Genomic DNA, 16145 nt, shown 5'->3' on the forward strand with positions numbered 1-16145 from the left:
CGCGTTCTTACTAACGCCTTCTCAGGCTCACTCTTGTTCACAGTAGCTTTCGTTCATGAGGAAGAGAGAGAGAGAAAGAAGTTTAATGACACGAAATGCCGAGAGGTCGGCCTGAGGTATATTCCTCTAGCCAGCTACTCGGCATTGGGGGAAGGGGAAGTGGGAAAGAAAGAGGGAAGAAAGAGGTGCATGATGGGTGACGATGACGATAGAAGGAAGATGTAGAAAATATGGCAAGCAATTGGGCATGCTCAAAGTCTGCAGTCCAGGCCTGTAATTTTTAAAAAGTTCAGTAATGCCTTGATGGCCTTGAAACTAGACTGAGCGTCTGGCCAAGAGCCTAAAATAACATCCTCCGACAACGATTCGTTCATGAGGAGCTTTTTTATGAGTAAGGCACATCCACCCGTCCAATACAAGAGCGGTTTCCACACCATGTAATCGAAGCAATATCGTAGTTTCACTGCAACTTGTGTTCCTTCACGGGTTAAGGATTGGGCGAGTTGGTATTGAATCCTAAAACTGGTACTGCGCAACATACAAAGGAGGAAACAAGCCGAGCCGGCCAGATCTTGTTAAGGCCTTCAATGTTTTTCAAGGAAGAGATCCTTTGAGTAATTACAAATGAGGTGCCTATATTTTTCAAGCAGGCGAATTTCCAATCGCAAATTTTACTCCTACTTTTCTTGAAGTGCTGCAATGCCGATAAAGGGAAGCTGAAGAGTGTGGCGAATTCAATAAGACACGCATAAAGGGATGCGGGAACCTTATAAACCATGCAGGTAAAATTTTGGTGAGGATTTTTCGCTTAGGAGGGACGTAATCGTAGGTTAAAATTGCGCTGTCGCTTCGCTCACCCCTTCGAGCGCCGAGCGCTGCTGCTGACGGTGACGATGTGAGCGGAGACCGGAAACCGCGGCGTAGTGACGTCAGCACTTGTGTTCCGTTCCTTCGCAGTCTCCGCCACCGTGCCAGACCGTGCTCGTTTCTGCGTGCGTGCGGTCATGATTTGCTTCGCTCGACCCTGCATTCCTTTTCTTGTGTGTATGTAGAGTGGTAGTTGACGTGTGCAGCGTCAAATGAAGTGGTGCGCCGATCATGCCGAAGTTCTGTGCAGCCTACGGTTGCACGAACACCAGCGGCCGCGACGATGTTCCGATGTTCCATTACTTCCTGAAAGACGAATTCAATAAGACGTCCAAGTTCCCCGGAAACGACCAGGATCTGATTGACACCCTAAAAACCAGATACCTGGGTAGCGACCCCATGCGACCCTGTCTCCTAACATACGAAGGAGAACCAAGACAAGAACTGGACGCTTCCATCACGGAGGAAAAGGTGTATGCCGCGGCACAAGCCTCACAGCGCAGCACTGCTCCCGGAGTTGACAAAATCACCAATGCCATGATTAGAAACCTGAGCCATATGCACATCCAGGACTTGACCGAATACCTAAACGAGGAACTCTGGAGCAAGGGCCACGTACCGAACGAGTGGAAACACGCGGAAATCGTGACCATTCCCAAACCAGAGAAGAAGACCGCGATCGACGCCCGGCGTCCCATCTCGCTGACTTCGTGCCTCGGGAAGCTGTACGAGAGGGTCATTGAAACCCGCCTCCAACATTACATAGAGGATGGTGACCTGTTCCCGCACACCATGCTTGGCTTCAGTCCGGGACTTTCTGCGCAAGGTGCGTTCCTAATCCTAATGGAAGAAGTTTTCAAGGGCATCCCGAAGGGAGGAGAACACCTCCTGCTCGCACTCGACCTAAAAGGGGCCTTCGATAACATCTCTCACGAGGCTATTCTCAAGGGACTGAACGACATCAGCTGGGGGGAGTGCATCTTTAATCACGTTATATCGTTCCTGACGGGCCGGACGGCATCCATCGGAATAGGGAAGACTCGAGCGGATACGATCGACGTGCCGAACAAAGGAACACCGCAACGGGCGATAGTCTCCTCAATTCTCTTCAACGTAGCGACGCTAGCGCTGACCAAAGAGCTGCGGAAGATCTCCGACCTAGGTTACGCCCTGTACGCAGACGACATCACGCTCTGGGCCACCAAGGGCTCCCTAGCGCGAAAAGGGGCGACCCTTCAGAGGCCTCGACGGCCGTGGAGAGATTTGCGGCAGCGAGCGGGATGCGTTGCGCGCCCGAGAAGTCCGAGGGGATCCGGGTGCACGGAGGAGGAATCTACAAGTACCCCGGCCCTATCAACCTCTATCTTGAGGGCCAGAAGATCACGGAAGGAAATAAGACTGGGATTCTGTGTTTTTGGATCCAGAGCAACCTGAAAGCCTCCCACACCCTCAAAACCCTAAGGTCTGCCACCAACCAGATCTCACGGATTATCAAACGAATTACAAGAAGCCGCAAGGGCATGCGAGAAGAGGACACGCTTCGCCTCGTCCAGGCTCTGGTGATCAGCAGAATAACGTATAGCATGCCGTATTACTACCACTCGCTAAACAAACGCAACCAAGAACAAGTCGATGCCATCATCAGAGGCGCGTACAAAACGGCCCTGGGTCTCCCTGTCACCACCTCAGGGTCTACCTGTCACCAGCTCAAACGAGAAGTTAGCGGCCCTCGGGATCCACAACACATTCGCTGAGCTGTCGGACGTGATTATGGCTTCGAAAAAGGCCAGACTACAGAACACGGCGGCGGGCAGAGCCATCCTTCACCGGACCGGAACGGCAACGGAGCTCCGTGGCCTCGATGGGTAACGGTCACTCCCGCCTAAGGTCAGAGGCAAGATCAACGCGAAGCCGATACCGAAGCACATGAGCCATGAACTCCATGAAGGACGACGCAAGGCTCGCGTCGACAGACAGCGCCGACAATTCAAGGGTGACCCGTACGTGTACGTGGCGGCGTACCCTGTAGGGGGCCTCTTCGCTGTAGCCACCGTGAACGGGAGAGACAACTCCTTGACCGTCGCGGCCTCCGTAAGGGCAGAGACCCCAGCTGCGGCTGAGACCATAGCCGCAGCTGGGGCTATGGTCTGACTCAAAGTGTATTTGAGTCATTTTGAAAGAAAATAAGCTCCTCTCTTACTACCCAACACCCACTCGTGTTAGTACTCAGGAGACCCGCCGTGGTTGCTCAGCGGCTATGGTGTTGGGCTGCTGAGCACGACGTCACGGGATCGAATCCCGGCCATGGCGGCTGCATATCCATGGGGGCGAAATGTGAAAACACCCGTGGTACTTTGATTTAGGTGCATGTTAAAGAACCCCAGGTGGTCAAAATTTCCGGAATCCTCCACTAGGGCGTGCCTCATAATCAGAAAGTGGTTTTCGCTCAAAACCCCATAATTCAATTCTTTAGTACTCAGGGCAACCCACACTAACCCATACTCCCTCACGCCCACTCACACTTACTGACGCTAACTCTTGTTCACATATGCCAGTCTTCACACGCACACACACACAAACACACACACGCACGCACGCACGCACACACACACGCACACGCACGCAGGCACACACGCACGCACACGCACGCACACACACACACGCACGCACGCACGCACACACACACGCACGCACGCACGCACGCGCACACACTCACACACGCACACACACGCACACGCACGCACACGCACACGCACGCACGCAGACACACACACACACACACACACACACACACACACACACACACACACACACACACACATCAAGTGAGTGTCAAGTTGGTGGGCCTGGTGGCTGTGCCACGAACGAGTCATCTAACCCTCTGAGCTTCGCCATGCTGGCCAATTTCCGAACCGCTGTACTGCTGCCGCTTCTTCCTGGCTTGGTTGCGGTGTCATCATGCGCAGTGTCTTCTCAGGCGCCGTCACTCTGCGTTGATGGCGGCACTACAATACGCCTGTGCAAGCTGCCTACAACCAATATTTCTGCACATCTGCCGGTGCCACATCCGCAACTACTGGTCCTCATCCCACCCTGGCTGGGCCAATCGTCAACGACAATCGTCTTGCTGCCTGCCATAGAGTTAGTATAACCAACTCTAGAGGAAAAGCTGGCCTGAGAAAAAGTGGGATCCGCTAGGGCGCCGCCTTGTTGCTATTGGTCAATGTGGCCAGCGCAGTTACTATTGAAATAATATTGAACGGAGGATAAGCATAGATGAACTGGCAGAGCGTCTGAACATCAGCCACGATTCGGTTCACGCCATAATTCATGAACATCTCTGTCATCGGCTTTTGTGTGCACAATGGATGCCCAAGAATTTGAACCACCGCCAGAAGACGGAGAAGTTCGGCGCTGCCTTGACTGATATGATCCGCTATCACAATGAGGGTGACGGCATCTTGTCTGCAGTTGTGATCGGGGACGAACCACGGTGCCACTACTAGAGCCTGAAACACGACGGCAAAGCTTACAGTGGAAACATTCGAATTCACCACGACCAAAGAAAGCAAAGGCCATCATTTCCGCCGGAAAGGTGTTGCTGACTTTTTTTTAGATCATTAGGGACCATTAGGGATAGAATTTGCTAAGTCTTGAGAGACTATCAATTGCTTCCGATACTGTGAAATACCGGAACGGCTGCGTGTTGCAATCAAGAAGAAACGATGTGGAAAATTGACGAATGGGGTCGTCTTGTTCCACGACAGTGCCCGTACCCACATCGCTGATGTATTTAATACAAAACTGGCAACGTTCAAGTGCGAAACGTTGTAACATCCGCCACACAGCCCAGACCTGTCACCTTGCGACACCCACATTTTGGGGCAACCGAAAAAAATACAGCTCAAGGGAACCATATTCGTGTCGGACGATGACGTGAAAAAGTCAGTTGCAGACTTTTTGAAGCAGCAAGCCAAGGAATTTTATATGACCGGAATCACGCGACTCCTTTGTCAATGGGACAAATGTCTAAATGTTCATGGAGACTGCTTTTAAATAAAGTATCCCGTTTGTTATATATTAGCATTGGCTCACTTTTATTTCACTCGCCCTCGTATATTTTGCAGAGCTCCTGCTTTTTATACGTGCTCTCTGTTGCGGCTCTAATTTCGGTGCAATTACTCATGATACACGACCGGTGACAGCTGCTGCTGTCTAATACATTGAAACAGATGCTTGTGTTATTGATATTTGGCACTGGCCGTTGTATACGTACATAAATGCAAGCACGGTTCTTCAATGACAAAGTTTCATTAACATATTTGTCCTCGAGTTGTTCATTTCATGGCCTTTACATTTTTCATATTAGCGGCATGCGCTGCTTTGCTGGTTTCGAACTGATATAGTTCTAATGTTCTTGTGATATTTTCTTTACTTATTAAATAGACAAAAACATGGAAGCATTGATATCAGATATTTTGGACACAAGTTTTGGCACATACGAGTATATTATTTTATGAAGAATGATATATTTTACTTGTTTTTATGGTGCGTAGCTTTCAAGAATTCGTTTGCAGCACCTTTGGTAATGGCAATGCAATAATTATTCATCTATTTGATCCCCCGAGAAAATTTTTAAGAGGAATCTTTAGCTTGGGCCCCACTCTGACGCGGCCTATCCAAATACATGTAAAATGCAGAAACGCTTTTCTGAGATAACCTCTGGATCGCTTTTAATGAAATTTGTCGCATTTGAGAGAGAAAGTTAAATTGTAGTGTCTGTTGGAAGCTGAATTTCGATTTAGGGCCTGAATGTTGTTTAAAATATTTCGAAAAATTTGAAAGTTCGAAAAAAATAGGAGCACGACGTTTACAAAGTAACAGCTCTGCATCAAGAACAGATATCGCGGTTCTGTCAACGGCATCGATTATAGCATTAAAAGCAGCCAAATTTGGCATGTCAGTTTGTATCTTACGTGAACTGGTTACGTTGTACATCATCATCATCATCATCATCATCAGCCTAGTTACGCCCACTGCAGGGCAAAGGCCTCTCCCATACTTCTCCAACTACCCCAGTCATGTACTAATTGTGGCCATGTTGTCCCTGGAAACGTCTTAATGTCATCCGCCCACCTAACTTTCTGCCGCCCCCTGCTACGCTTCCTTTCCCTAGGAATCCAGTCCGTAACCCTTAGTGACCATCGGTTATCTTCCCTCCTCATTACATGTCCGGCCCATGTCCATTTCTTTTTCTTGATTTCAACTAAGATGTCGTTTACCCGCGTTTGTTGCCTCACCCAATCTGCTCTTTTCTTATCCCTTAACGTTACACCCATCATTCTTCTTTCCATAGCTCGTTGCGTAGTCCTCAATTTCAGCAGAACCCTTTTCGTAAGCCTCCAGGTTTCTGCCCCATATGTGAGTACTGGTAACACACAGCTGTTATACACTTTCCTTTTGATGGATAGTGGCAACCTGCTGTTCATGATCTGAGAATGCCTGCCAAACGCACCCCAGCCCATTCTTATACTTCTGGTTATTTCAGTCTCATGATCCGGATGCGTGGTCACTACCTGCCCTAAGTAGATGTATTCCCTTACCACTTCCAGTGCTTCGCTACCTATCGTAAACTGCTGTTCTCTTCCGAGACTGTTAAACAATACTTTAGTTATCTGCAGATTAATTTTCAGACCCACCCTTCTGCTTTGCCTCTCCAGGTCAGTGAGCATGCATTACAATTGGTCTCCTGAGTTACTAAGCAAGGCAATATCATCAGCGAATCGCAAGTTGCTAAGGTATTCTCCATCAACTTTGATCCCCAATTCTTCCCACTCCAGGCCTCTGAATACCTCCTGTAAACATGCTGTGAATAGCATTGGAGAGATCGTATCTCCCTGTCTGACGCCTTTCTTTATAGGGATTTATATATATTTATATAGGAAAAATACGTTGTACAAGGGTTCTGTAAAAGCCGTGTTTCCATAATACTAAATTTTTTTAGAATGATGTGTAACATCAATTTTGTCCTCTGTAGATGTGCTATTAGATGAAATTCACAGAATTGTGATATCATTTTACATTGTTTGGTTACAGAGTGTTGAACTTGATAGTTTCGCTTTCTGAAAATGAGCGATTTTGGCCAATCTTTAATAAAAAATTGAGGACCTAAATGAAAAATTCGAAACCAGAAGTCACTAGAACGCCCCCCCCCCCGCCCCCAAGTTTTTTTTTTTTTGTAATGCAACAAACGTCGTAAATTTGGTGCAGTGCTTGCCGAGAAAAACGAATTGCCCTTTTACCTGTATTTAGGTAGGAGCATCCGAGCTATAGCTTCCTCTTAAGGAGGATGCCGAGGTGCAACGTAAGCGTCCCCCCCCCCCCCCCCGAGCGAAATTTCTGGCTACGCCACTGCGCCATCAGCGTGTATATATTTCCTATGAAATCTAGCGAGAACATTTGTAGACTGTTGTCCTTCCTAAGACGTGGCACTCGCGCTCGCCAAGCAAGTAATTCTGAACGTAGGGCTTTGATGAAGCCGGCGTGGTGTCAAGCCCGTTACCAATACCTCACTGCCATCGCTTTGATAGAGCCTGACGCTGCGTAATGTAGAGTACGCGCATCTGTGAATGAGTTGGTTCGTTCCACCGAGAGGGTCACGGGCAAAGCAGCTGTGATATAATGTCGATATCCGCAATTCGTCTGTGGCCTATAGAAAGTGGAATCCCGCCGTGAGCAGCTGCCGCTTAACCCGGCTTTGTGGTACACTCTGAGCGGGGCGCAGTTTTGCGTATTGTGCCACAGAGGACACGAACTTACCGACTGCGAAGAAATGAGGAAACTAAAAGAATTCTGGAGTTTGTCAAAACACCGATCTGATTATGAGGTACGCCATAGCAGATGGCTCCGGATTAGTATCCACCACCTGGCACTACTTCAGGTGCGCCCAATGCATGGCACACACGAGCGTTGTTTGCATTCTTCGAAAAGCGGCCGCCGCGGCTGGAACTCGAAGCCGCGACTTCGAGTTCAGCAGCCTGACACCATAACCGCTAAGCTTCACTGTGGCAAGGAAATTTAAAAAAAAGATTAAACAATAACAAGTAAACAATTCGCGCGAGATAAAGGCAGGAAATGACTTTATTATGTTCTTCAGAGTCATACCGCGGCTATGCGCAGCTGTTCAACTGGATCGTTCAACTAGACCTGGCGAGGCATGGCTATTGCCAAGTGCCGTTATCCAGTCGGTGTTGTTTCCGTTCTTTTTCCCATTTTAGTCTGTTTCAGGCCGGACGTCGCCCGATCGAAATTGTGGTGACCTATTTCCTGTTTGTGTAGGCTTAGTCCGTTTCAGCGAGCTCTTCGCAACGAGTCACTCATGGATGATGACGTCCTGGAGGTGAGTGCGAGATATTGCGACGAGGTGATCTTTTAGAAAAATTTTTCGAATGTAGCACTTCTGCGTGTGTCACTCGGTGGTGAGCGTTCTCCGAAATGCTTGCTGGCCTTATGTGCCGTGTTCTTATAGATTAATTTCATTCGCCATTCGTTTCGGCCTTCACATGCAAGGGCGTGGGTTTGATCCCAGCCGCGGGGGCCGCATTCCAGAAAGGCCCACGCACCGTGCATTGGGTGCGCGTCAGAGAAGCCCAGCTAGTCAGAATTAATCCAGAGTCCCCCAATTCAGGGTGCGTCATAACAGGTTGTGGTAATGAAACGTGATACCGCTCCCCTATCTTTTTTTAACCTACACTATTGGCTCGCGCGACACCGTACGGCCACTGTTGCAGAGACGGGCGAGGCGACGTGAAGGACATTAAGACACAAACTGAATTGGGCAAAAATAGCAATCACCATATTTAGCGTAGCTGGCTGGCTGGGCTGTCGCATTCGCTAAAGTGGTGGTTTAAGTACACGGTAAAAACAAAGAAAGAATATTATGCCTGTTGTTGTTGTCGAAATATCATACTGTTCACTCCTTTCGAGTAGTAATCTTTCTTCGAAAGTAAGAAAAAAATGCGCATTTCAACTTTATTAGCGCTTGTTATGCACTTTCAGTTTCTGATTGTATGGCAGCTTTTGTGCTTAATTTACGTGAGACGGCCTTGGGGGAAACTCATAATGCCGATGGCTGAGCGGTCTCCACTGGCTTCAACTTCGTTTATGTCTTCTAGTAAATAACGCATCATGCAATGTTTTTTCGCTTTCGAAGCGGAGTCGTTGTTTTGCCTCCTACGTCGACAATCCCGTTGGTACACAGTGAATTTGTTCACATGAGATTGGGACAGAGTTAGCCGTCTCATTGAGCGCGTACTGCTTCCGAAATAGGCCTGTACACAACAGCATTTTCAGAAGTTGCGTTGCACACGCTGCCTGGTACGGCATAACTTGCAAAGTGTGGAACTCGTCGGTTTTGTTCCACCGCCCAACTCCTCTAGTATTTACATTAGTGCGGTAGCCTTTCTTGACCTGCAACGGTGTCATGTGCCGCAACTGTACATTTCTTTGGCGTTTTAGCTTTCGGTGGATTGCAGTGACGATGATGATGCTTCGACGTTTGTTCATGTTCCATTACATTCTCATTGATAGCTATTAAAGTACGCGCCACTTTGAAAACATGCGAAGAATGACATTATTGCAACAAGTAAAAATAAAAAGCCCCTAACTCCCGTATGCCATGATAAAAACTTTTCAGCTTACTAGCAACTAATGTGTTACTGTGTTTATCATTGGCGTAATTTGGTACAGCTTGGTACAGCATTTTGGTACAGTTATTTGGCACAGCATTTGGGCGGTTTGTGTGGCGTTTTTCCCCAGCGACGTTTCTCCTCTAGTTTGGACATTGATTTCTTACATTAAAATTAATCGCTCAAATAAATATTTCACTTGATTGATTGAATAACTTAAAACAGCACGTTTACTTCTTTAATGTTTGTTTTCGACTTTGTTTCCACATCCATGTTTCTTGTTCCCCCTCGTCGTCAACATCGGCAGGCTTCGGCTCTCGTGGTTCAAGCTTCTTGGCTCCTAAAGTGGGCTTTCTTCGGATGCTCCTTCCTCTCAATCGTCGAGCTGCTGCAGAGGCCCAACTTGGCGCCCAGGCGACCAGTGTGCTTCACACTTTGCGACTTCGGCTATCTGGTGAGACATGGAACAGGATCGCACGGGGAGCGCGCATTCACTCCTGTATGATCTGCTCACGATAAATAGCTGGCAGTAATACAAACGTTGACGTAAGTTCGTTTTGACTAGTATAGAAGCATTTACGCCCTTGTGTAGCTGGATTAACCTTTAACTTCGAGTATCGTTGCGTATGTTTTAAAAAGAGACTCTGTCGGGCTTTGTAACCGACTACATGTGTCACTTCGCTCGCCGTGCCAGAACGCGCGACGAATGAATGAGTTAGAGCGAATTAGGTGGTATCGCACTGAACATTTGATGGCAACACAGTTCAAGATGACTCTGTAGTACCTGCGTGGGACGGGCATGCGTGCTTTTGCCTAATTTCGTTTCCCCCTTATGCCTCGTGGGAGCGAAGTATTGATTGAGAAAGAGGGGGGGGAGGCGCGTTAACGTCAGTCGCGTTTTTCTGCACTTCGCTCCTCCGGCCACGTGTGACTCATTGTATGTGTGCTGCTGTATATTTCAGGTTACTAATGGCATAGCAGTTGTTGCGCTCGTCTTCACCAACGTTCTTGTTTTCAATGGAGCAAAGGAAGCGGCCCCGGAATATGCCGTGGCCGTCGCACTTGTGAGTAGAGCAGCACACTCTCATTAAAATACGCATGCTGCACGCTCTCCGATATGTACAACCACATAAACAACATTTAATATCAATTGCAAATATCTAACCTAACAAATCAAGCAGGCAATTGGTTTTGGGGTATTTCTGAATATTTGCTAGCCTACATAGCGGATAATTTACGAATACACAAAAAAAACGAAAAAAATGATAAAGGCAGTAGGCTTCAGCGATTCCTGCAGCTTTGGACTCATTTACTGCGACAGGAGCATTATGCCAGAGTTTACCTGACCAAAATGCAAGAAATATTTCGCGGCGGAGAAACGCGAAACGGAAAACGCGAAACATCGCCACCACCGATGACCGCATCTAAACCTTGCGCCGCTACCAAGCTCTCGTGCGAAAGCACGTGCGCCTCAAGGAGCTAGTTGGCGTTGTAATCTAATGGGCCAACTAGAAGCTTTATCCACTACGAGGCAAGAATGGGAGACACTGGCACGCTCCCGCTTGTGACGCAAGGTAAAGCCTGTGGAAGGCCCGTGGCAAAATGGAAAACAGGCTGCCCACACGTGCTCTGCTAGCTCGACCTGTGCGACGTGACGCGCGTGCCTGTCGTCCCAGGGAATTATGCGGCGTTGGCAAAGGGAAACATGCGTGCGATATTAAAAAAATGAAGAAATAAATAAACACCGAGTTGTAGTCAATGAAAGACAATAGTTTAGAAGAGTTAACTGCTGGGCTAGTTGGTGATCTTGCATACTGCAAAGATTTTGCGCCAAAAAACAACACACACAAGAAGAAAGACGACGACACCACGGGCGCCCGTGGTGTAGTCGTCTTTCTTCTTGTGTGTGTTGTTTTTTGGTGCAAAATCTTTTCAGTATGAAAGACAATACCTTTCTGGGCAAGTTAGAGGCGAGAATGGAGTGTAATAACAATGTAATCCATTTAATAGCCGCGCTAGAGTGACAACGTCGACTAGAGGTGGAATCACCTGCAGGGGCGTCTGCATGAGCAGGCGTTTGGTGTGTGGCGGCACCACGTACCCAAGCACACGAGGTTTGGACCCTCCCGCGTCTAACCGTGCACGACTTAGCTGTGCCGCGGAAAAGGGGATCCCGGGGATTGAGCCGATGCCGAGTGTTCGGACCTTTAAGGCCCCTCGGCGGAGGCAACACACCCCTTTGGCCTCGGCTTCGCGTAGACGGCAGCCCCGGACTGGCCCATCCAGGGTAAATTGGTAGTTGCTTTTTCCTGGCTCTCTCTCTCTCTCTCTCTCTCCAACCTTCATCTCTTTCTCACTTTCCATCTTTCCTGCGTTCTACTGGCTTCCCCTTACTTCCAATTTTTCCAGGCAGCAAGGCAGGCACGTACCCAGGATTTTTTTCGGGGGGGGCCCACCACCTCCATCATCATCATCATCATCATCATCATCATCATCATCATCATCATCATCATCATCATCATCATCATCATCATCATCATCATCATCATCACCACCACCACCATCATCATCATCATCGTCGTCGTCGTCGTCGTCGTCATCATCATCATCATCATCATCATCATCATCACCACCACCACCATCATCATCATCATCATCATCATCAACAACAACAACATCATCATCATCATCATCATCATCCTGTTTTATGTCCACTGCAGGACGAAGGCCTCTCCCTGCGATCTCCAATTACCCCTGTCCTGCCGCCAACCGATTCCAACTAGCACCCGCGAATTTCCTCATTTCATCGCACCATCTATAGTTTTCTGCCATCTTCTATTGCGCTTCCATTCTCTTGGTACCCATTCTGTAACCCTAATGGTCCAACGGTTATCCAACCGGCGCATTACATGACCTGCCCAGCTACATTTTTTCCTCTTGATGTCAATTAGAATATTGTCTGTACCCGTTCGCTCTCTGATCCAAACCGCTCTCTTTCTCTCTCTTAACGTTATGCCTAGCAATCTTCGTTCGATCGCTCTTTGCACGGTTCTTAACTTGATCTCAAGTCTCTGCCCCATATGTCAGCACTGGCAAAATGCACTGAGTGCACACCTTACTTTTCAATAATAATGGTAAGCTTCCAGTCAGAAGCTGGCAATGTCTGCCGTATGCGATCCAACCTATTTTTATTCTTCTGTGAATTTCCTTCTCATGATCAGGGTTCCCTGTGATTAATTGACCTAGGCAAACGAACTCCTTCACAGTCTCTAGTGGCCGATTGGCGATCCTGATGTGTTGTTCCTTTACCCGACTATTTATCATTATCTTCACCTTCTGCATATTAATATTCAACCCCACTGTGACACTCTCTCAGTTAAGGTCTCCAATCATTTGTTGTAACTCGTCTGCACTGTTGCTGAATAGAACAATGTCATCGGCAAACCGAAAGTTGCTGAGATATTTGTCGTCGATCTTTACTCTTAAGCCTTTCCAGTTTGATAGCTTGAATTCTTCTAAGCGCGCAGTGAACAGCTTTGGAGAAATTGTGTCTCCCTGTATGACACCTTTCTCTATAGGTATCTCCCTGTTTTTCGTATGTAGAATTAAGGTAGCTGTAAAACCTCTGTAGATATTCTTACGCGAAGGAAAAGTCAGTAAGACGAGAAACTACTTACAGTTTATATTTACAACAACGGTTGCAGCGCGCTGACCGGTTAGATTCACAGCGCGAGCCCAGTTCGTTCTTCCTCCTCTTTTCTGGAGTGATTGCGCCCACGCGCCTCGTTAAAACAAACAAATACCACACGCATGTAGCAATATTTTCCAAGCTTTTTACGTGAGCGCTCTGTACTCCTTGATTACGTAGTGCCTCTATGACTGCTGGTATCTCTACTGAATCAAATGCCTTTTCGTAATCTATGTAAGCCACGTAGAGAGGCTTATTGTACTCTGCGGATTTCGCGATAACCTGAGTGATGATATGGATGTGATCCATTGTAATGTATCTCTTCCTGAAGCCAGCCTGTTCCCTTGGTTGACAAATCCAGCCCTTATTCTATTGGAGTTTATTTTGGTACATATTTTACATAATACTGGGAGCAAGCTAATGTTCCTATAATTTTTCAATTCTTTAACGTCTCCTTTTTTTGGATTAGTATAATGTCTGCATTCCAGTTTTCTGGGACCCTTGCAGTCGATAGACACTTCGTATAAAGAGCCGCCAGTTTTCCAAGCATTGTGTCCCCTCTATCTTTGATTAAATCGACTGTTATTCCACCTTCTCCTCCCGCTCTTCATCGTTTCATTTCTTGCAGGGCCCTTCTGACCTCATCGCTAGTTATAGGAGAGTTTCTGTATCCTGTTCATTACTGTTTCTTAGTGAGGTATCGTGACTCCTCTTAGTACTGTATACAGGTCAGCTTAGAATTTTTCCGCTGCTTTTACTATATCTTCCAGATTGCTGATGATATTATCCTTTAGTGTATACATCATGGTTTGTCCCAAGCAAGGCTTCTTTTTTACTGATTTCAGGCTGCGTTCATTTTTTACGGCTTCCTCAGTCTTTCTCATGTTATAGTTTCGAATATCAGTTATTTTCGCCGTGTTGATCAGTTTTGACAGCTCCGTGAATTGCGTAACGCTGTGCGGCCGCCATTCCCACACAACCGCGTAGAGCGCAGGACTCTGCGATTATAGATGTACTGCGCTCACCGCGAAAGGTTAGAAAAACACCCACATAAGCACAGCAGAGAAGTGGCTACGTGAGGCGGTTCGACCGATAGCTGTAGAAGCGTCATTCAAAGCAAGTAATTGTTCTCCACTTCCGGCAGCGTTTTCTCTACTTCCTTTTTAAATAAAAAGATGTTGATCCATAAATATTCTCATAAACAACGGTTAACTTTTTTTATTATTCGCTTTTCCTTGCAGTTTGTTTGTTGCCTTGGCTCTCTCCCTTAGTAGATCGCTTCATTTCTCAACTCCTTGCGATTTTTGTTTCCAGTTGCCAATTTTGCACGAAAAGTATAATACAATTAGGGAAAAACAGACGAGGTGACGGGCGACAGTCATCTTGCTTATGGTTTTAAGGGTTATTGCAGGGTATCATGATGGACGCACTTTCACATTATTTTATTTCCCACCTTATCTAACCCACATCACGTGTATATGGTTGCGGGCGTCTGACAGCCTCGCGGCGAGCCGTAACTCAAGGAAATAATGAAGCAACGGGAAAAGTTAAACGCAATTGGCGTTTTCTCCGGCCGCAACTCGTTCCACGAGAGTACAGACCAGCTCAGTAACAGCCGCATCCCTTTCCTAGTCCCAGGATCAGCCTAAACAAAGAAGGTTGAACTAACAAAAGCAACAGCTATGCGCGTGACGGTTGAATAGATGGTGACAACTGAACGCATGTCGAGTTAATCGCACGGGTGCGGAATCTATGAGAAAACTGTCCTTCACATTACAAGAAATGCCGATAAGTACCGCCATTTAAAAGGAGTGAAAAAGGCAGCATAATGCTGACCGATTAATGGCTGCCAAGTCTCAACATTGATCTGGTGGCGCTTTAGGAATGTGTGAGGAGTGGTGGCGTGAGTGTGTGTGTGTGTGTGGGGGGGGGGGTTATGCCACTTGATTTCGGGGGGGGGGGGCCGGGCCCCCCCCGCCCCCCCCCCCCCCCCCTGGGTACGTGCCTGCAGCAAGGGCTAACCTTGTGGGTATAGCAAACGTAGGTTATTTCATCTTTGATTATAGTGATAACGTACAGCTGGCGTTTGCGGAACCTGTTTTTACAGTCACTGTAGCGTCCCCTTGTAGGGCTTCGCAGTGGGCGGCTGGCGTTATTGCCGAAAATTACACTTTCCTCTATGGCGCGTTCCTTCCCTACCGCCCTTCCTGATCGCCCTCAGAAAAGAGGGCGCACCGAAGATGTATTCCAGTTCTTTGGACGTCAAACACTGAACTTCCCACGATTCCACGTCATTCACTCGGAAAAATCAGATACACAAGTACGAACAATCTCCCGTATTATAGTTTCCAAGTCTTTAACTGAGGCTCTTCGTCCAGGCTACAAGGCATCAAGAATGGCAAGTGATAATCTCCTCTTGGACCTCCAGGATCAGAAACAGCACGAAAAGTTGGCCAGTCTTGTGTCATTTTGGGACGTTCTAGTGACACTGACTCCGCACCGCACTATGAACACCACATGCGGCGTTGTCTCGGACAATGATTTGCTCCAGCTGACAGAGGCTGAGCTCTTGGAGGGCTTTATTGAGCAGAATGTTGTCAATGTCAAAAGAATTATGATGAGGCGGGATGGCAAAGAAATCGAGACCAGTCACCCAATACTCACCTTAGCTTAAAGTGTCCTGCCCGAGTCCAACGAGGTCGGGTACACATCAAGATCAGTGTTAGGCCATACGGGCGAAATCCCCTCAGATGTTTCAAATACCAGCGTTTTAGCCACAGTTCGCAGAGCTGCTGAGGGCGCCAAACTTGTGCGAAATGCAGTGCCCATGAACACACCTCTGAATCTTGCGATAACTCTCTCCCTTGTATAAACTGTGATGGGGTGCATGCCGCACTCTCGCG

At 47.6% G+C, this 16145-nt stretch overlaps 1 protein-coding gene across 1 annotated transcript in view; it reads left to right on the forward strand.

Moving 5' to 3' along the window:
- The first annotated feature begins 8166 nt into the window (after positions 1-8166).
- The window catches only part of LOC135905872 (uncharacterized), a 31775-nt gene continuing 23796 nt past the window's right edge, over positions 8167-16145 (forward strand). The window contains exons 1-3 of the mRNA XM_065436987.2: positions 8167-8266; positions 9862-10008; positions 10517-10618. Coding sequence (XP_065293059.2) covers positions 8246-8266; positions 9862-10008; positions 10517-10618 — 270 coding nt within the window. The 5' untranslated portion in view covers positions 8167-8245. The remainder of the gene's footprint in view (positions 8267-9861; positions 10009-10516; positions 10619-16145) is intronic.

The sequence above is a fragment of the Dermacentor albipictus genome, chromosome 8, assembly GCF_038994185.2.
Source record: "Dermacentor albipictus isolate Rhodes 1998 colony chromosome 8, USDA_Dalb.pri_finalv2, whole genome shotgun sequence".
Lineage (NCBI taxonomy): Eukaryota > Metazoa > Arthropoda > Arachnida > Ixodida > Ixodidae > Dermacentor > Dermacentor albipictus.